Source organism: Salvelinus alpinus, chromosome 29, assembly GCF_045679555.1.
Source record: "Salvelinus alpinus chromosome 29, SLU_Salpinus.1, whole genome shotgun sequence".
Lineage (NCBI taxonomy): Eukaryota > Metazoa > Chordata > Actinopteri > Salmoniformes > Salmonidae > Salvelinus > Salvelinus alpinus.
The window spans coordinates 25,088,259-25,107,973 of NC_092114.1; the positions used below are offsets into that span (position 1 = coordinate 25,088,259).

Sequence of the window (19,715 nt, forward strand, 5' to 3'; positions counted from 1 at the left end):
AAATGACAACCTGCGTTCAAATAGTATTTGTTTGCCTTTCAAATACTTTAGCTGTGCTTGATCGAGCTTGTCTGACAGAATGGAACCAATGGAATAGTCCCCGTCCATCTGACACTCCAGACAGAGCTCAATCAAATAAAGTTATTTCAAATACTATTTGAACCCATGTCTGCATGGTGTTCTTCAAGGAGGTGTGCCGTCTTAGGTGAACTAGGACACGTAAACCTTCATAGGAGGAAATTAATATAATATCTTACTTAACGAATTTTCCCTCTCTTACAGACGTTAGTGAGAGACTGCATTGTCAGAATGTTGAGGATTACACACAAACAGGACATTAGAACTTTGAGAGGAAAGGCAATCTTAACATGAACAACACTGTGACATCCTGGAGGCTTTGGCAACGGCATGAAGGATCCTGATTACGCGGAACGTGTCCATAAGCAGCGCCAAGATAATTACGCCGCATGTCTAAAAAATAGCCAGTTTTCTGTCACTTTTAGAAGACAGATTGGCTGATGGGAGAGAAAGTGGAGAGAGGGAAGGAGAAGGAGAGAGGGAAAGAGAAGGAGAGAGGGATAGAGAAACCTAAAGGCTTGCTATATGCAGTGATTGACTTCATTGCCTATTTCCTCTCTCATTCATGCCCAAAGTAGTTTTTCTCTGTAATGTCTGAGTACACACTATAGAAGAGAGCTATCTTAAATATGTCATGCTTTAAATGGGTTGATGGTTAGAAAGAACATAACCACTCAATTCTGGAACTGGGAGTCTTAGTAAACAACAAGCTTGTCAACTGAGAATGTGCAATTGTCTATAGTCCAACCAAAGAGCTACAAATTATGTTTGAATTTTAAAGTGGCAATCAGCAGTTGAAAAAATAACAAAGCGTCCTCCCCACCATTGTTTCAATACAAAGATGAGGGATGGGGCAGGAGAAATGTAACCTCTCTAAAATTCATAGACAGAGCTATGGATGCAAGGATTGACCATCCATGATATCTAAATGATAGTTTTAACCATGTTTTGTTTACATGTACTTTGTTTACAAATATTGGAGAAAAACAAGCTTATATTTTGGTTTCTGATGAGGTACGAAAGTTTAACTGAAGTTCATGAAGCATTTATAAGTTATATTCTTCAATAATCAATGTGCACATATAATTAATTCAGCCCAAAAATGGATGTAGCAACTGCACATTGACACTTTAAGCATTCTAACATCCATAATGTCTCCCCCACGTTTATTAAAACTAACACCAACACACAAGCTGTTCTCCCTGAAATTCTTTCGGAACATTAGAATCAATGGAATTTGTGTGTAAAGACATAGTGTAACGGTCCTGACCTGTTTTATGTTGTTTTTGTATGTGTTTAGGTCAGGGCATGTGTTTTGGGTGGGCAGTCTATGTTATCTGTTTCTATGTTGGTTGTGGTTGCCTGGTATGGCTCTTAATTAGAGGCAGGTGTTTTGCGTTCTCCTCTAATTAAGAGTCATATTTAGGTAGGGTGTTCTCACTGTTTGTTTGTGGGTGATTGTCTTCCGTATCTGTGTTATGTCTTGCACCATACGGGACAGTTTGGCTGTTCGTTTATTTTGATGTCGTCTGTTTCCTGTCCGTGAGTTTACGTTTAGTTATGTAAGTTTATGTTCAGGTTTCGTCAACGTCGTTTTCTTGTTTTGTATATTTGAAAGTGTTTTGTTTCGTGTTGCCATCGTCGTGTTAAATAAAAAGATGGCTTATTTCCCTACTGCTGCATTTTGGTCTGATGATCCTTCTCTCCTCTCCTCGTCCGAGGATGAGGAGAGAGACAGCCGTTACAGAATCACCCACCAAACTAGGACCAAGCGGCAAGGGAGTGCTCAACAGAGCAATAAGGACTCCTGGACTTGGGAGGAGATCCTGGACGGTAGAGGACCTTGGGCTCAGCCAGGGGAATATCGCCGTCCCAAGGAGGAGTTGGAAGCAGCGAAGGCTGAGAGGCGCTGGTATGAGGAGGCAGCGCGGCGACGCGGTTGGGAGCCCGTGAGTCAGACCCAAAAATTTCTTGGGGGGGGGGCACACGAGGAGTGTGGCAAAGCCGGGTAGGATACCCGAGCCAACTCCCCGTGCTTACCGTGGAGGTAGAAGGCGTCGTACTGGTAAGACACCGTGTTATGCGGTAAAGCGCACGGTGTCCCCAGTACGCGTGCTTAGCCCAGTGCGGGCTATTCCACCTTGCCGCACTGGGAGGGCTAGGTTGGGCATCGAGCCGAGTGCCATGAAGCCGGCCCAACGTATCTGGTCTCCAGTACGTCTCCTCGGGCCGGCGTACATGGCACCAGCCTTACAGGTGGTGTCCCCGGTTCGCCTGCATAGCCCAGTGCGGGCTATTCCACCTCGCCGCACTGGCAGGGCTACGGGGACCATTCAACCTGGTAAGGTTGGGGAGGCTCGGTGCTCAAGAGCACGTGTCCTCCTTCACGGTCCGGTATACCCGGTGCCACCTCCATGTACCAGTCCTCCGGTGGCAGCCCCCCGTACCAGGCTGTCTCTCCGGGTTCTCTCTCCAGCTGTTTCCTCCTCTCCAGCGCAGCCAGTGCCTAGACCACGCACCAGGCTGTCTCTCCTTCTCCTCCCTACAGAGCCGTCCTGCCATGACCAGCCAGAGCCGTCCTGCCATGACCAGCCAGAGCTGTCCTGCCATGACCTGCCAGAGCCGTCCTGCTATGACCTGCCAGAGCCGTCCTGCTATGACCTGCCAGAGCCGTCCTGCTAGGACCTGCCAGAGCCGTCCTGCTAGGACCTGCCAGAGCCGTCCAGCCAGGACCTGCCAGAGCCGTCCAGCCAGGACCTGCCAGAGCCGTCCAGCCAGGACCTGCCAGAGCCGTCCAGCCAGGACCTGCCAGAGCCGTCCAGCCAGGACCTGCCAGAGCCGTCCAGCCAGGACCTGCCAGAGCCGTCCAGCCAGGACCTGCCAGAGCCGTCCAGCCAGGACCTGCCAGAGCCGTCCAGCCAGGACCTGCCAGAGTCCCTCAGCCAGGACCTGCCAGAGTCCCTCAGCCGGGACCTGCCAGAGTCCCTCAGCCGGGACCTGCCAGAGTCCCTCAGCCGGGACCTGCCAGAGTCCCTCAGCCGGGACCTGCCAGAGTCCCTCAGCCGGGACCTGCCAGAGTCCCTCAGCCGGGACCTGCCAGAGTCCCTCAGCCGGGACCTGCCAGAGTCCCTCAGCCGGGACCTGCCAGAGTCCCTCAGCCGGGACCTGCCAGAGTCCCTCAGCCGGGATCTGCCAGAGTCCCTCAGCCGGGATCTGCCAGAGTCCCTCAGCCGGGACCTGCCCCTTGTCCCGGTGCTGCCCCTTGTCCCGGTGCTGCCCCTTGTCCCGGTGCTGCCCCTTATCCCGGTGCTGCCCCTTATCCCGGTGCTGCCCCTTATCCCGGTGCTGCCCCTTATCCCGGTGCTGCCCCTTATCCCGGTGCTGCCCCTTATCCCGGTGCTGCCCCTTATCCCGGTGCTGCCCCTTGTCCCGGTGCTGCCCCTTGTCCCGGTGCTGCCCCTTGTCCCGGTGCTGCCCCTTGTCCCGGTGCTGCCCCTTGTCCCGGTGCTGCCCCTTGTCCCGGTGCTGCCCCTTGTCCCGGTGCTGCCCCTTGTCCCGGTGCTGCCCCTTCTCCCGGTGCTGGCCGTTCATTTAGGGGATGTTAGTTTTAGGGTGGTCATTGGGAGGGGAAGACAGAAGCGGGGAGTGACTATGGTGGTGTGGGGACAGCGTCCAGAGCCGGAGCCACCACCGTGGTCAACTGCCCACCCAGACCCTCCCCTGGACTTTGTGCTGGTGCGCCCGGCGTTCGCACCTTGAGGGGGGGGTTCTGTAACGGTCCTGACCTGTTTTATGTTGTTTTTGTATGTGTTTAGGTCAGGGCATGTGTTTTGGGTGGGCAGTCTATGTTATCTGTTTCTATGTTGGTTGTGGTTGCCTGGTATGGCTCTTAATTAGAGGCAGGTGTTTTGCGTTCTCCTCTAATTAAGAGTCATATTTAGGTAGGGTGTTCTCACTGTTTGTTTGTGGGTGATTGTCTTCCGTATCTGTGTTATGTCTTGCACCATACGGGACTGTTTGGCTGTTCGTTTATTTTGATGTCGTCTGTTTCCTGTCCGTGAGTTTACATTTAGTTATGTAAGTTTATGTTCAGGTTTCGTCAACGTCGTTTTCTTGTTTTGTATATTTGAAAGTGTTTTGTTTCGTGTTGCCATCGTCGTGTTAAATAAAAAGATGGCTTATTTCCCTACTGCTGCATTTTGGTCTGATGATCCTTCTCTCCTCTCCTCGTCCGAGGATGAGGAGAGAGACAGCCGTTACACATAGGATCTTAATATGAGCCAGTTTGCTACAGTAGGAAAATAATATTGTAGCAACAAGAAATGTGAATTATTATTTGGATTGTAATTAATGGACATTTTTGTAGGCGTTGATACATTTTTCATTAGAGCAAATCAAGTCTGAAATTTCTAAGTGGAAATTACAAACTTTAGAAGCCTTTTTAAAACTCAAATACATTACAAGTTTGCATTTCCTGCAAAATTCTCAGCAACGAAAAGGGATCAAATTAAGATCCGACATCTATATGCGACAATGAATGCATTTCGCATGAGGATAGTATGCATCTTTCACATATGTGGCAGCAGATGTAATATTCACTGACTAGATTAGATGCCTGAGTGCTTTCAGCTAGCTCCTAGCATAATGGCACACATTCTGCAACTTTACCAAAATGCACTGCTCTAGGAATGCAATGTCCTCGCAAACACAAGCCTCCAGAATTGTGGTTTGATTATTCTGAGGTTATTTGTAACGGTTCCAGCTTCTAGCGTTTGAACGAGCTACTCTCCTCCTCATAAAACATATCTCATTTTTCCTTCGCTTTTTTACAATCAATATTCTTGCTTCCTTTTTGACACCAGAAATATAAAATCTAACGGTAGTTTATATGATGTGAATGGATAGATTATACTTTCTTTATTTCTCTATTCCGTGCTTTATTTAGAGGGCTGCAAAAAAGAACATCAAATACACTTTTGTTTGTATTGATTGAAGACAAAACCATACAACTTCCTTTTAGCCTCAATAGTGCTACCCTCCCCAAAATAGGCAATAAACTCTGAAGTAATATCTTGAAAAATGCAATATGCAACCATTTCAAATATTTCACATGACTGGGCAGGGGTGCAGCCATAGGTGGGCTTTGGAGGCCCACCCACTGGGGAGCCAGGACCTGCCAATCAGAATTAGTTTTTTATACCACAAAAGGGCTTTATTACAGACAGAAATACACCCCCCCCCCCCACCCCCTCTTAGACGATCCCCCCCCCCCCCCCCACCCCCTCTTAGACGATCCTGCAGGTGAAAAAGCTGGATGTGGAGGTCCTGGGCTGGTGTGGTTACACATGCTGTGGTTGTGAGGCCGGTTGGACGTACTGCCAAATTCTCCAAAATGACTATGGAGGCAGTTTATGGTAGAGAAATTAACATTAAATTCTATAGCAACATCTTTGGTGGACATTCCTGCAGTCAGCATGCCAATTGCACGCTTCCTCAAAACTGTGACATCTGTGGCATTGTGTTGTGTGACAAAACTGCACATTTTAAAGTGGCCTTTTCTTGTCCCCAGCACAAGGTGCATCTTTGTAATGATCATGCTGTTAATCAGCTTTTTGATATGCCACACCTGTCAGATAGATGGATCACTAACAGGGATGTAAACATATTTGTGCACAAAATTTGAGGGAAATATGGGACCAACACAACACAAGACATGTAGTGTCCATGTAAAAAAATAAAAATCCTGCTATTTCGATCATCTCTCAGATATAGGAGAGACACTTTAGAACAAACTTACTTTTGATGTGTTTTGGGACTATCTGTTGTTCCGTGTAGTGAATCTGTTAGTCATGTATTTGTATGGGCTAATAGCAGTAAGGCCAAATGTTTCTTTCATTAAATAATTGTTATCATATATAAAAAATTATACTTCAAGGGGCCTTAATATTCAAAATCAAATAGCTAAACAATCCTTGGTATGACCTCTTAAAACAATCCCGGATAGCTCTGTGGAACACCCCCCACACCCCCCCATCAAAACACTACATCTATGCATACCTGAGCATGCCTAGCTTCATTAACCAGTAGATATGTTTTTTTTAAAGCAAACTCTCAACATATCATTGAAAATCATTTTCAAGAATCCAAGACTGATTGCCCAGCATGCAAAGATCCCACAGATCGTTAGCTGCAAGGTTTAATACTGCCGGACAGGCATGTTCATGATTTTATAAAATGTGTGTGATTCGATGGGTAAAGACAAGTACATACTCTTGTAAATCTACTGTACGCTACAGTGATTTCTTACGGGTTAGTCAGAGGAATACATGTTTTTCTACAGCATATAATCTAACTCCACGTCAGAGGTTGATCTATACGTCCTCTACACGGTGCTATCACCAATTCAGGCTAGCCATGTACTCCTACAGATATGTGATAGCCAATCAACCTCAGTAGAGATAGGATAAATTTCCAATCAGATGATTCAGTCTCGAGTGAACATATTCATAGGTATAGGATAGTGTATGTTCTAGTTAGCAAATTATTAAGTGACATATGTTCATGAGTAGAAATCACATGATATTACAATACTGCACACGACCATCACAAATCCACTAGAATTACGGTGATGATGATGATGCAACGTGATGATGACCAATGTTACTGCATGCTGATGATAAACATGTTCATAAAAATACTGACAAAGCATGAAGCAATGGAAAGACCCAGTATCTATGTGCATATTCAGACCATCATTTGCAGCATTTTCTACAGCGCTTTTTCATTGCGACAAACATCAATAATATCGATCAAGTTAGCATACTCTAACAGTGCCTCGAAAACGTCTACCAGAGCATCGATTCACAGCCATAAGCAGCGCTATCATACGTAATACACCAGACCAGAATCCAGCATGTATTAATTAATTATTCACGATGAACCTGGTACTCAGCAATGTAACGGTTCCGTATGACACGTCCTGTAACATCATTGGTTACAACATACATATACAGTCTATTGTTCGAGAAAGGTGCATAGTTTAGCCATATCAAAACACGTGGTATACGAGCAATAAGAAATACTTTTTGCAGCTGCAAATCAAGCCTCAATATGTCATGTACGTGCATCTATCAGAGTGAATCTAGTGTTAATTAGAGACATTGCCTAGATCATATACTTGACTAAAAAATACAGGGTTGACAGGAATCGAAAAGACAAATTAGACCTACACTCAACACCTAACATTACTCAACACAGTCCTTACTTTAAAAAATCAACTGCATATAGAGCATGCAGAGTCAGGTTATACAACACAGTATCTACAGGAATCAAACACATCAGTCGCACAGTCTGTCAACCCCAGAGGTGTGTGTGTGTGCATCTTCTGTATATGTCTACACACAGTATGTGTGTGAGGAAGAGAAAGCAATTTTCCTGCAGCTGGAGGAGCTGAACTGTGTGCCGGCGCCCCCCTCCCCCAGCTGGGTGTAACTGCAGCCAGGGAGCCAGAGATGTGGTATGCCCAGGCGGGGAGGCCCGGGGGAGGGATGATACTCGCTGGAGGTGCAGGTGGAGGTGTTGTGAGCTCTAATAATGCAGAGCAGCATAGCCATGGTGAGGGGGCCAGATAGGCACGGAGGAGAAGGAGCCGACTGTGTGTGTGTGTGTGTGTGTGTGTGTGTGTGTGTGTGTGTGTGTGTTGCCAGGGAGGAATGGTATGCGTGGGCAGCATGACGATTGCACAATACAGTACATCAATACAGTCCCGGCAGCATAGGTGCTAGTCCTTTCTGTTGAGAGTGAGAGGATATACAGAAGATCATCTGAACCAATGCCAAGGAGGCTGGATAGCTATGCAGTTTTCCATGTCTACTTAGACGTGAATATCTTTGTCTCACTGTCTTGTCTCAGTAGGTGGTGGTTACCATCAACAAAGAAAGAAAATAAAGCGCCGTTTTTCCCCCCTCCAGTTTATCAGTGTCCATGATTGAATCCATGCTCCATGCCTCTAAATGAATCCGAGGCGATCACAGTATTCAACAGGAAAAGACTCAAAATCACAAATGGGATGTACAAAAGGGAATAAACAAAGCATTAAAGAGAATGTTAAGAAGTCATATTATCATTAGAAGTGTTATCAGACTGTGAAAGCATCAGGGTCTAATTGGCCATGGGAAACCCCACATCTTTGTGAGTGTGTGTGTGTGTGTGTGTGTGTGTGTGTGTGTGTGTGTGTGTGTGTGTGTGTGTGTGTGTGTGTGTGTGTGTGTGTGTGTGTGTGTGTGTGTGTGTGTGTGTGTGTGTGTGTGTGTGTGTGTGTGTGTGTGTGCTTTGAGCAGATCTAGTACTCAGTATTATAGTGGCACTAACAATCTATAATGAAACCATGAGAGTTGTGGAAGCTGGAAACAGTAGAGAATTATTAGATCCTTCCCAATGCCTTTAGTTCAAGTGTGTTGCTAAGCAAAAATGGGGAAGGTTAAAATAATTCCAATTTGGAAGCTGTGGTGGCTTATGCAACTTTAAAACGGCAGTGAATCCATTACATTATGTCATTGTAAAAAGCAGTGGATCCATTACATTCTGGAGATGTAACAGAACTGGAGGGAGTGTCTTGCTTCTTTCTCTAAAATTGTTGATGTATATTTCAATAACCCGGAAATTGCACCGAGTATCAAGGCTGTGCATGGATTCATGCTGGACAGGCGGGTGGGTAGTGGTTGAGTAGGCCTGGGGGACCAGAAGAAATATATGGGGAGGTAAATGACGTGACTGCAGACTGGAGATGCTACATAGTGTAGCAGTCAGCTGGCAGAGGAGGGGCAGAGGAGAGGAGGGTGATAGGGGGGGGGGGCAGAGGGTGGCAGAGGAGGGGTAGAGGAGAGGATGGTGGCCGAGGAGGGGCAGAAGAGAGGAGGGTGGCAGAGGAGGGGCAGAGGGGAGGAGGGTGGCCGAGGAGGGGCAGAAGAGAGGAGGGTGGCAGAAGAGGGGCAGAGGGGAGGAGGGTGGCAGAGGAGGGGCAGACAAGAGGAGGGTGGCAGAGGAGGGGCAGTGGAGAGGAGGGTAGCAGAGGGGACTGGAGGGTAGAGGATGGGTAGAGGGGTAGGATGTTCTGTCTGAAGACTGGAGGGCTACACAGTTAGTTAGTCAGCTGACAGAGGAGAGGTAGAGGGGTAGGATGTTCTGTCTGAAGACTGGAGGGCTACACAGTTAGTTAGTCAGCTGACAGAGGAGAGGTAGAGGGGTAGGAGGTTCTGTCTGAAGACTGGAGGGCTACACAGTTAGTTAGTCAGCTGACAGAGGAGAGGTAGAGGGGTAGGAGGTTCTGTCTGAAGACTGGAGGGCTACACAGTTAGTTAGTCAGCTGACAGAGGAGAGGTAGAGGGGTAGGAGGTTCTGTCTGAAGACTGGAGGGCTACACAGTTAGTTAGTCAGCTGACAGAGGAGAGGTAGAGGGGTAGGAGGTTCTGTCTGAAGACTGGAGGGCTACACAGTTAGTTAGTCAGCTGACAGAGGAGAGGTAGAATGGTCCATCATGGCTTAAAGTGGGGAAGACATTTGACCGCAAATTTGATTGACATTGTGTTTGTGTGTGAGTTGTGTTTGTTCTTCCTTAGCCTTAGATGAGGGTTAGGGGTGGGCTAGTCTACTTGGCATAGTCGTGGATTCTTGGAAATGCTAGATGTTTGTGCTTCCTTTATGCCAAGTTTCATGACACAGACTGTAATACAGTTAAAGTTCTTAAAGGATGACTTGAAACATTCACATACTGTGTGTAATAAACATGCAGATGATGTTTTAACCATGTGTGCCTTTCTGTAGATACATGCTTTGATGCCACACATGGACAATATGTCTGTCTGGCCTCAGGGGCAGTCCAGTAGGCCTATACAGGGTGTGTGTGGTTTGATTAGATCTGGTTTGATGTGGACTGATGAGGTCTTTAGAAAACATCAGGTCTATAACAATGTGTGGTTTTGATTAGATCTGGTTTGATGTGGACTGATGAGGTCTTTAGAAAACATCAGGTCTATAACAGTGTGTGGTTTTGATTAGATCTGGTTTGATGTGGACTGATGAGGTCTTTAGAAAACAGCAGGTCTATAACTGTGTGTGTTTTGATTAGATCTGGTTTGATGTGGACTGATGAGGTCCTTAGAGAACAGCAGGTCTATAACTGTGTGTGTTTTGATTAGATCTGGTTTGATGTGGACTGATGAGGTCCTTAGAGAACAGCAGGTCTAACAGTGGGAACTAATACAGTCAATAAAGCTCTTTAATGAAATAAAATACAAATTCAAACTCCCAGAGAGATCACCAGCTGGATCAGAAGCCATCACATCCAACATGAGTCTCTCAATCCTGTTCATTGGATGAGTGAATACAAGAGATAAACAACAGAAACAATGAGAGGGAATATAAGAAGAATATAAGGAGAAGAGAAGAACCTTACCTTCATAATATAATTTAAAGCCGTGAGCGCTCACAGCGAAGTCACTGGTAAGACGCAGGGAGAAGACGGACCCCGTGCTCGTGACTGGTGGTGGCATTGAGAATCCTGTTAACCTATGGCGAGAGAGGAGACGACAAATAAATCAGAATGATCTGAAAATCATACATTACACCAATCAGAATGATTTGGAGATGCCATTAACCAATAGCACACAGACACCAGTCAGAATAACCAATAAGATACTATTAATCAATAACTTACACCAATCAGAATGATCTGGAGATCGACATAAAACGCCAGTACTACCCTGACATGTCTCACCAAACAGTCAGCCTAATGTTGTGTCATTCAGCTAAAGCAGCTTAGTGGAGTTACAATACATTAAACACTTGGAGTCAGCAGCAGAATACTGAGTGTTGGAGTTACATTAAACACTTGGAGCCAGCAGCAGAATACTGAGTGTTGGAGTTACATTAAACACTTAGAGCCAGCAGCAGAGTACTGAGTGGTGGAGTTACATTAAACACTTGGAGCCAGCAGCAGAGTACTGAGTGGTGGAGTTACATTAAACACTTGGAGCCAGCAGCAGAATACTGAGTGTTGGAGTTACATTAAACACTGGAGCCAGCAGCAGAGCACTGAGTGGTGGAGTTACATTAAACACTTGGAGCCAGCAGCAGAGCACTGAGTGGTGGAGTTACATTAAACACTTGGAGCCAGCAGCAGAGCGCTGAGTGGTGGAGTTACATTAAACACTTGGAGCCAGCAGCAGAGTGCTGAGTGGTGGAGTTACATTAAACACTTGGAGCCAGCAGCAGAGCACTGAGTGGTGGAGTTACATTAAACACTTGGAGCCAGCAGCAGAGCACTGAGTGGTGGAGTTACATTAAACACTGGAGCCAGCAGCACAGTACTGAGAGTTGAATGGATCACCTTTAAATGTGTAGGGAGAATAGATCGATTCTACGGGCCCATTTCAAGGTAAAGATCATTATAACATTTCAAATGTACATGGGCTCAGGCTTATTTATGGGCTACACTAGCTCTGCTTGGAAGGCTATTAACATTTCACTAAAGTGATTTCTCCTCCAAAAAGCCATACTGTGAAGAGAGGTGAGAGAAATATACACATCAATAGAGGCCAGAATTAGACATAAAAAGTACTGAATATTTAACACTCTGAAAATGACAGTGTATAGATGTGTGCTTCAAACCACGTCGGTCGGAGCCATGTTACATAATTCCTATTGGTTATGCTAATAGACTTGTAAGTGAAATATTTATAAAAACTTTTGCATAACCACCCCAAGAGATCACAGAGTATCCCTGTAGTATGATTAACCTTTCAACTTGTCATCGGCTTCAAAGAACTTGAGAGAGAATAAAATAAAGTGAATACCTTCCCGTCCGCATGGCTTTAACAAATCATCTCTCTTAGGGTTTCTCTCCACCCTCCAATGGCCCACAATGGGATAACCAAGGACATACAGTATTTTCAATGTAATGCATACAGATAGATGTAGGATCTTAATTTGAGCCAGTTTGCTACAGCAGGAAAATAATCCTGGAGCAAGAGGAAATGTAGATTATTATGTGGATAATAATTCATGGACATTTTTTGTAGGGGTTGATACATTTTTAGGGCAAATCTAGGCTGACATTTTAAATTGGAAATGACAAACTTTAGCAACCTTTTTAAACCTTGACTACACTACAAGTTCTTATTTCCTGCTGTGCAGGAAAATTCTCAGCAACAAAAGAGTGATCAAATTAAGATCCTACATCTGTATGAACATACATATTTCAGAGATGTTATTTGCCAATCTCTTTGATCGTCTGATGGCCACAGGGTCATTACAAATACATGTTCCACTTTTACGTGTACTGTATTTGATAGTAGAATCTCAATAAGACTATCAAGCAAGAAGCAGAAAGACAATGTATTGTGAGTGAAGTGACAAGCTTTCCTCTATAATTGGACAAAACACCAATTACAAATGAGTTGTGAAGGTGGACAAAAAAACACCTGGATGTCTTCATTCCCCCCCATCTTCCTCTCTTTTCTACTCCTCCAATCTTTTTTTCCTCCCTCTTCCTCCCTTTTCTACTCCTCTGCTCCTTCTCATCTCCTCACAAGTCTCCTTTTTTTCCTTCACTCCATTTTCATGGTCCTCCTAACACACACCCCTCTCCCCTAGCGGTGGCCTCCCCTGCTGGTGCTTTCAGTGCATTTCACATCAGCTATCTGGCTTTGGTCGCATTCCAGGTCCACTACATTGCAGAAGGGCATCAGATAGCTACAGTGCCTTCAGAAAGTATTCACACCCCTTGACTTATTCCACATTTTGTTGTGTTACAGCCTGAATTCAATATGTGTTAAATATATGTTTTTCTCACCCATCTACACACAATACCCCAAAAAGACAAACTGAAAACATGTTTTTAGAAGAAATTACTTCAAATGTAATTGAAAATGATACACAGAAATATCTAATTTACATAAGTATTCACACCCCTGAGTCAATACATGTTAGATTCACCTTTGGCAGAGATTACAGATGTGAGTCTTTCTGGGTAAGTCTCTAAGAGCTTTGCTCACCTGGATTGTACAATATTTGCACATTATTGTTAAAAACATTCTTCATGATCTGTCAAGTTGGTTGGTGGTCATTGCTCGACAGCCATTTTCAAGTCTTTCCATAGATTTTCAAGCAGATTTAGGTTGTCTTGGTAAGCAACTCCATTGTATATTTGGCCTTGTGTTTAAGGTTATTGTCCTGCTGAAAGGTGAATTTGTCTCCCAGTGTCTGTTGGAAAGCAGACTAAAACAGGTTTTACTCTATGATTTTGCCTGTGCTGAGCTCTATTTAATTTATTTTTATCATAAAAAACTCCCTAGTCTTTGCCAATGACAAGCATACCCATAACATGATGCAGCCACCACCATGCTTGAAAATATGAAGAGTGGTACTCAGTGATGTGATTTGGTGGATTTGCCCCAACTATAAGGCTTTGTATTCAGGACATTTTTTGCAGTTTTACTTTAGTGTCTTATTGCAAACAGGATGCATATTTTAGAATATTTGTATTTTCACTCTGCCATTTAGGTTAGTATTGTGGATGTTGAGGATGTTAATTTGATCCATCCTCAGTTTTCTCCTATCACAGGCATTAAACTCTGTAACAATTGGCCTCATCGTGAAATCCCTGAGCGGTTTCCTTCCTCTCCGGAAACTGAGTTAGGAAGGACACCTGTATCTTTGTAGTGACTGGGTGTATTGATATTCAATGTGTGCTTTTTTTATTTGATCTTTTTATCTACCAATAGGTGCCCTTCTTTGCGAGGCATTGGAAAACTTCCCTGGTCTTTGTGATTGAATCTGTGTTTGAAATTCACTGCTAGACTGAGGGACCTTACATATAATTGTATGTGTGGGGTACAAAGATGAGGTAATCATTCAACTTGTGACTTGTTAAGCAAGCTTTTATTCCTGAATTTATTTAGTATTCAAACAGTTTTCATTTCATCTTTTTAAATTAATTTGTAAAAAAACAAATAATAAAAAAATACACTTCAATGTTATGGGGTACTGTATTGTGTGTAGGCCAGTGACACAACATCTAAATGTAATCCATCTTAAATTCAGGCTGTAAGACAACAAAATGTGGACAATGTCAATGGGTGTAAATACTTTCTGAAAGCACTGTATATCATATGATGTAGTTAGCTGGTGTCTTAAATACCTGTCCAGGTGCTGTGAGATCCGGCATGTGTCTGAAATGTAGTCAGCCTGAAACACAGCCTTTGACTAGGTTCACCTCTTCAATATGTGACTCATTTCAGGAAACGAGCCGTATGTCACACGTCACTACTTCAGAGGAGCAGTATTTGAACGTAAACATACATTTTTTGGTGTTTTTGCAGAAATGCCTTCTTGAACATGTAAACTTTCATGTGCTTTAACTTCTTGAGAATACAGGGGGTGCTATTTTCCCATTAGCATAATTTGCTCTACAGATTAAACTGCCTCTTATTCAATTATTGCTCTTACTATATGCATATAAATAATACCATTGGAAAGAAAACAATCTCTAGTTTCTAAAACCGTTTCAATTTTGTCTCTGAGTGATACAGAAGTCATTTGACAGCACTTTCCATGACCAAGAAGAAAAAAGCAAGATGTGTATGCCAGCTTCAACGCTCTGCCTATATATGGTCGTGCCCCCTATGACCCGAAACACACCTCATTGGCCTTCCTCTGGGTGTCAAGAGGACGTCAGAGGAAAAATATCTTGTTTATCTGGGACTGACGTGAAATGAGAGCTAATTCTTTGGCGTGACCGACAACTTCCGGTTGTCTAAATCGTGCGACTTTTAGCTGCGATTGTCTTCTGTTGTGCGGCCATTATGGATGAAAACTATCTCCGTCTCGAAGTTTGTTTGATACATGTGACCAGATCATCGTAATGTATGTTTTTTCAATATAGTTTAATCAGATTATTTGAATTTCTTCGGGAGTTTTGTGGTGTTCCGTTGTCTGAATTTTTTTACGTTTGAGAGATCCGTGCCACTCGACCGGTACCTGTGCTAAATGGAGTGGGAAAGGAACAATTCTGAACGGAACCAACGACTCATCTTGACAAAGGACACTTTGATCAACATTCTGATGAAAGATCAGCCATAGTAAGACCCAATTTACGATGTTATATCATATCTGTTGTGCATGTGAACTGGCCGTGGGCGCCTAGCCGAATCTGCCTGGTATAGCTATGCTAATTTAGCGCTACATTTTGTTTTTCGTTATAAAACATTTCATAAATCTGAAATATTGTTTGGATTCACCAGATGTTGGGCTTTCAATATCTGTACGCTGTGTATTTTTCTGAAATGTTTTAAGATGAGTAATTCGTTTTATGACATTGGTCTCTGTAATTTTTCTGGTTGGGTCAGCACTATTTCAGATTGCAGTTGCAATGTAGAACTGTGATTTATACCTGAAAAATGCACATTTTTCAACAAAAAAAAACTATGCTATACCATAAATATGTTATCAGACTGTCATCTTATGAAGTTGTTTCTTGGTTAGTGGCTATATATATTTTTATTTAGTCGAATTAGTGATAGCTACTGACGCAGGAAAAAGCTGTTGGGAGTAAAAATATCGTGTCCTTTGCTAACGTGGTTAGCTAATAGATTTACATATTGTGTCTTCCCTGTAAAACATTTTAAAAATCTGAAATGGTGGCTTTATTCACAAGACCTGTATCTTTCATCTGGTGTCTTAGACTTGTGATTTAATGATATTTAGATGCTACAAGTTACTTGTGACGCTATGCTAGCTATGCTACTCAGTGGGGTGGGGGGTGGGGGGTGCTACCGGATCATAATAACAAACTTTTTTTCCATCCATAAATACGAATAAAATTGTAAAAATTTCGAGCCTAGTTGGTTTAGATATGGAAACAGTCAGGAACCTTCCCACTAGCCATGATTGGTTGAAATAATGTATGGGAGATGAGTTTGGATTGGTCTGCCATGTAGCGTGCTTCTGTCTATAACGTGAGATATTCAGTATGTGTTGACAGTCCTTTCTACTGCACCGTTTTTGAAAGATATAACTTTAGCCATCGAGAACTACAAAAGTTTTGCTAATTTTCTCAACAACATTGATGCCCAGAATTTAGCCGGGGCTATCGACAGATCAGTAGGAAAAACTGATGGGCTACTTTCTGCACACGCGACGGTCAGTGTTAACCGGAGTGACTTGACACAAAGCTGGCCACACAAGATGTAGCTACAAACAAAACGGAGTTAAATGCTTCCAGTCTGCCGTGAAGCGTTCATCCATGTATGCGGGTAGGAGTCTTGCTACATTTTCCATATAGAAGTTTCTAATTTTGTCAGAACGTCATTTTTATTGCAAGTTAAAGCTTACTGTTAGTTAGCTAGAACATTTCAAGCTTGCTAGTTATAGCCTAATGTTAGCTAGTTAACATTGAACCAAGTTTGTTATATTCATACTACAGCTATGACAATGTTTGTATTGGTAGTAGTATGAGTTGGGGTTATGCTGGTTCATTGTTTAGCTAGCTAGCTACCATGTCTAAACAAAAAACTACATTTCAGCCGGATTATTACATGACGCATCAAATTAGCAGGTGTGTCTGGGGATGACTAAGGCCATCGATTGTATTTCATGAACATGTGTACATGTCTAGACAATAGTGACCCATCCACTTAGCTAGATGTGGGTGAGGGGTGGTAATAGCATTTCCTTCACATGACCCAACAATTTAGACAAGTGTGTCGGGTATAGTTAGCTAACGCATTTTTGTACATCGCACTGTAATGTACAATTAACCTTATTTTAGCACCCCCCCAAAAAAATACTTACAGGTCAACTGTAGTATGAATACCATTGTGAAGCACAATTTCTCACCTTTCCAGCAAAATTTATGACGAGGCCTTCATGCTGCCTGTCTCTGCATGATTGAAGAAGGCAATGAGTACCGTTGTGTTCTTTTAAAAAATTGCGGGTGGGGAAGCGAAACCTACTGTGTGATATCGTTTTATTTCTTATTCTTATCCATATTCTTTTAAACTGCATTGTTGGTTAGGGGCTAGTAAGTCAGCATTTCACTATAAGGTCTACACCTGTTGTATTTGGCTCATGTGACTAATACAATTTGATTTGATAGGGAAAGGGGGATATAAGCCGTGTGGGGAAACTGCTTTTTTCACCTGATCTGTCCAACTTATCACCTCTAAAATGTAAATAAAACACTATAAAGAGTTTATATAATGTGTCATTACATACCTATTTGAAGGCTTGTGTCGAATTTGAATCGCGTTTTTAGGGCGGCGCTAAAGCTATCTACAGAAGTAAACAGCGTCTGTCGCGGCTTTTGAGAGTCATGGTGGCTTGCGGTGATGATGCAAAAAATGTGTGCATTCAGTTCTACAATTGACTAGGTATCCCCCCTTAACCTGTCCCTGTCCCTTTCTTGTTTTTAATCTGCGAGAGAAGTGCTACACCTGGTGGAGAGATGCTGTACAACACAGGAGTTGCATTATGCGTGCTGTACGTTACGTCATGACACGTCACAATTTAACGTACCGCGTCAGAGGGGTCTGTTTTTTCAACTTTTCTCCAATACTATCGGGCTTTTTCCCATGTCAATCAACGGTTGAATAGAAACATAGTTTCATTACCCAGATGTTGATGCCACCACAGTCGCTACAGTCTCATTAGTTTTCATTGCAGTCTCGTTTGAATGCTGTGGTTGCACACATTTGTACGGAATGGGGTTAGTCAACAGTAATCTAATTACATCAACATCTAATAACGATAAAATATTTATAAAATATTTTTATCTGGACACTTTTTGTTTTTGATATTGCTACTATGCAAGTACTATCACTGTACCGTTTACACCATCTGTATCCTGATCATGTCACAAATAAACTTTTTGGGATATAGCGTGTGTTTACCACATGGCCTCACACATGTGAATCCTTAAAGAGATGGATGGGACTAAGGCTTAAGAGGGTGTGAATGATGCTGAATGGGTGTAGACAAAGAAGAGCTCTCCAGTAGGTGTACCAAAATATTCAAGGGACATTTTCTCAAAAGTGGGGTTAGAAGTTTATCAACTTTCAAAGCGGAATTACTTTCACATTGTTCCTCAACTGCAGTGTACGATATACCATTTTCGAACTCTGAGTCTCTACTTTTGTCCAATGTAAAAAAAACACAATTTCAAATTGTGCTACATAAGACCGAATCGAGGCGGTCGGTCACATATGGACATTTACAACGTACAGTATTTATTAACACCCATTACAACAATTCAAATTTACCTCAGCCAAGCTGAACAGGTCAGCGACCACTATGCCAATTACAATAACTACTAGAAACAAGATTGCTGTATTATGTGGACCAAAGCAGAGTCCGTAGCAGGACTAATCATTGTTGTTTTGGGTTATACAGTATAGTTTATTGGTACACTGAGTCGGTACACTGAGTTCCAGGGACTGTTTGTGGATTACATCTGCTTGGGAGGACACACACACAGCTTCCTTCAATGAGAGTCTGCATGCGTATCCCCTTGGGGTCATGGAGGCCTTTCTTAACTGCTGTGCAAGTTGGAACGAATACATCTCCCCTCTGTGCCTTCAGCGCCCAACAGCCAGAACCATACTGTTCATATTGCTCTACAAGTCCATGCTGTCTCTTCCTAGTGGAACTAGGTTCAAATTGGTTAGACAGGGGGCCTTGGCAGGGTACATGAGGCCTCCTCTCCCCCATCTTAACCCCAGTTACTCATAAGCTCAAGCTGTATGCTTTTATATTTAAAAGCCACCTTGCTGACACATGATAGTAACAGCTTTCTCAAGATTTAAAACCAAAGGTTATGTTTAAAATGCTTAAGGATCCACCCCTTTTTTTTAAAAATGTTTGCCTAAAATGACATACCCAAATCTAACTGTCTGTAGCTCAGGACCTGAAGCAAGGATATGCATATTCTATTTGAAAGGAAACCCTTTGAAGTTTGTGGAAATGTGAAATTAATGTAGGAGAATATAACACATTATATCTGGTAAAAGATAATACAAAGAAAATAACATTTTGTACCATCATCTTTGAAATGCAAGAGAAAGGACATAATGTATTATACCATCCCAGGTACAATTTAGATGTTGGCTACTGGATGGCAGCAGAGTATGTGCAAAGTTTTAGACTGATCCAATGAACCATTGCATTTAAGTTAAAAATGTTGTATCAAGACTGCCCAAATGTGCCTAATTTGTTTATTAATACATTTTCAAGATCTTAACTGTGCACTCTCCTTACTTACAACCTCATGCTAATCACATTAGCTCAACCGTCCTGCAGGGGACCCACCGATCCTGTAGAGGTTTTAAAAGGAGCAGGAGCAAGGACACTGCAGTCCACTTTTGATTACTGAACCAACTTTGACCATACATCTGCAAGGGAGAAGCTGCAAAAGAAAAACAAATGTTGGTTCCTATTTTGGGTGGTTTCCAAAAGTAGGCCTCAGAATATTTCCGATTATAACTAACAAGATCTCCTTTTAACACAATGAGAATGCTTTGATCCCTCATTCTGTGAACATGAAACGTTAAAACACAAAAGAACCATTACACTCATACTTCTAATGT

At 43.1% G+C, this 19,715-nt stretch overlaps 1 protein-coding gene across 2 annotated transcripts in view; it reads right to left on the bottom strand.

Annotated features, from left to right (window-relative positions):
• LOC139559367 (CUB and sushi domain-containing protein 3-like) overlaps window positions 1-19,715 on the bottom strand; it is a 700,638-nt gene that overhangs the window by 535,637 nt on the left and 145,286 nt on the right. For both annotated transcript variants that reach the window (XM_071375335.1, XM_071375334.1), the window contains exon 3: window positions 10,532-10,644. In XM_071375335.1, the coding sequence (XP_071231436.1) occupies window positions 10,532-10,644 (113 nt within the window). The remainder of the gene's footprint in view (window positions 1-10,531; window positions 10,645-19,715) is intronic.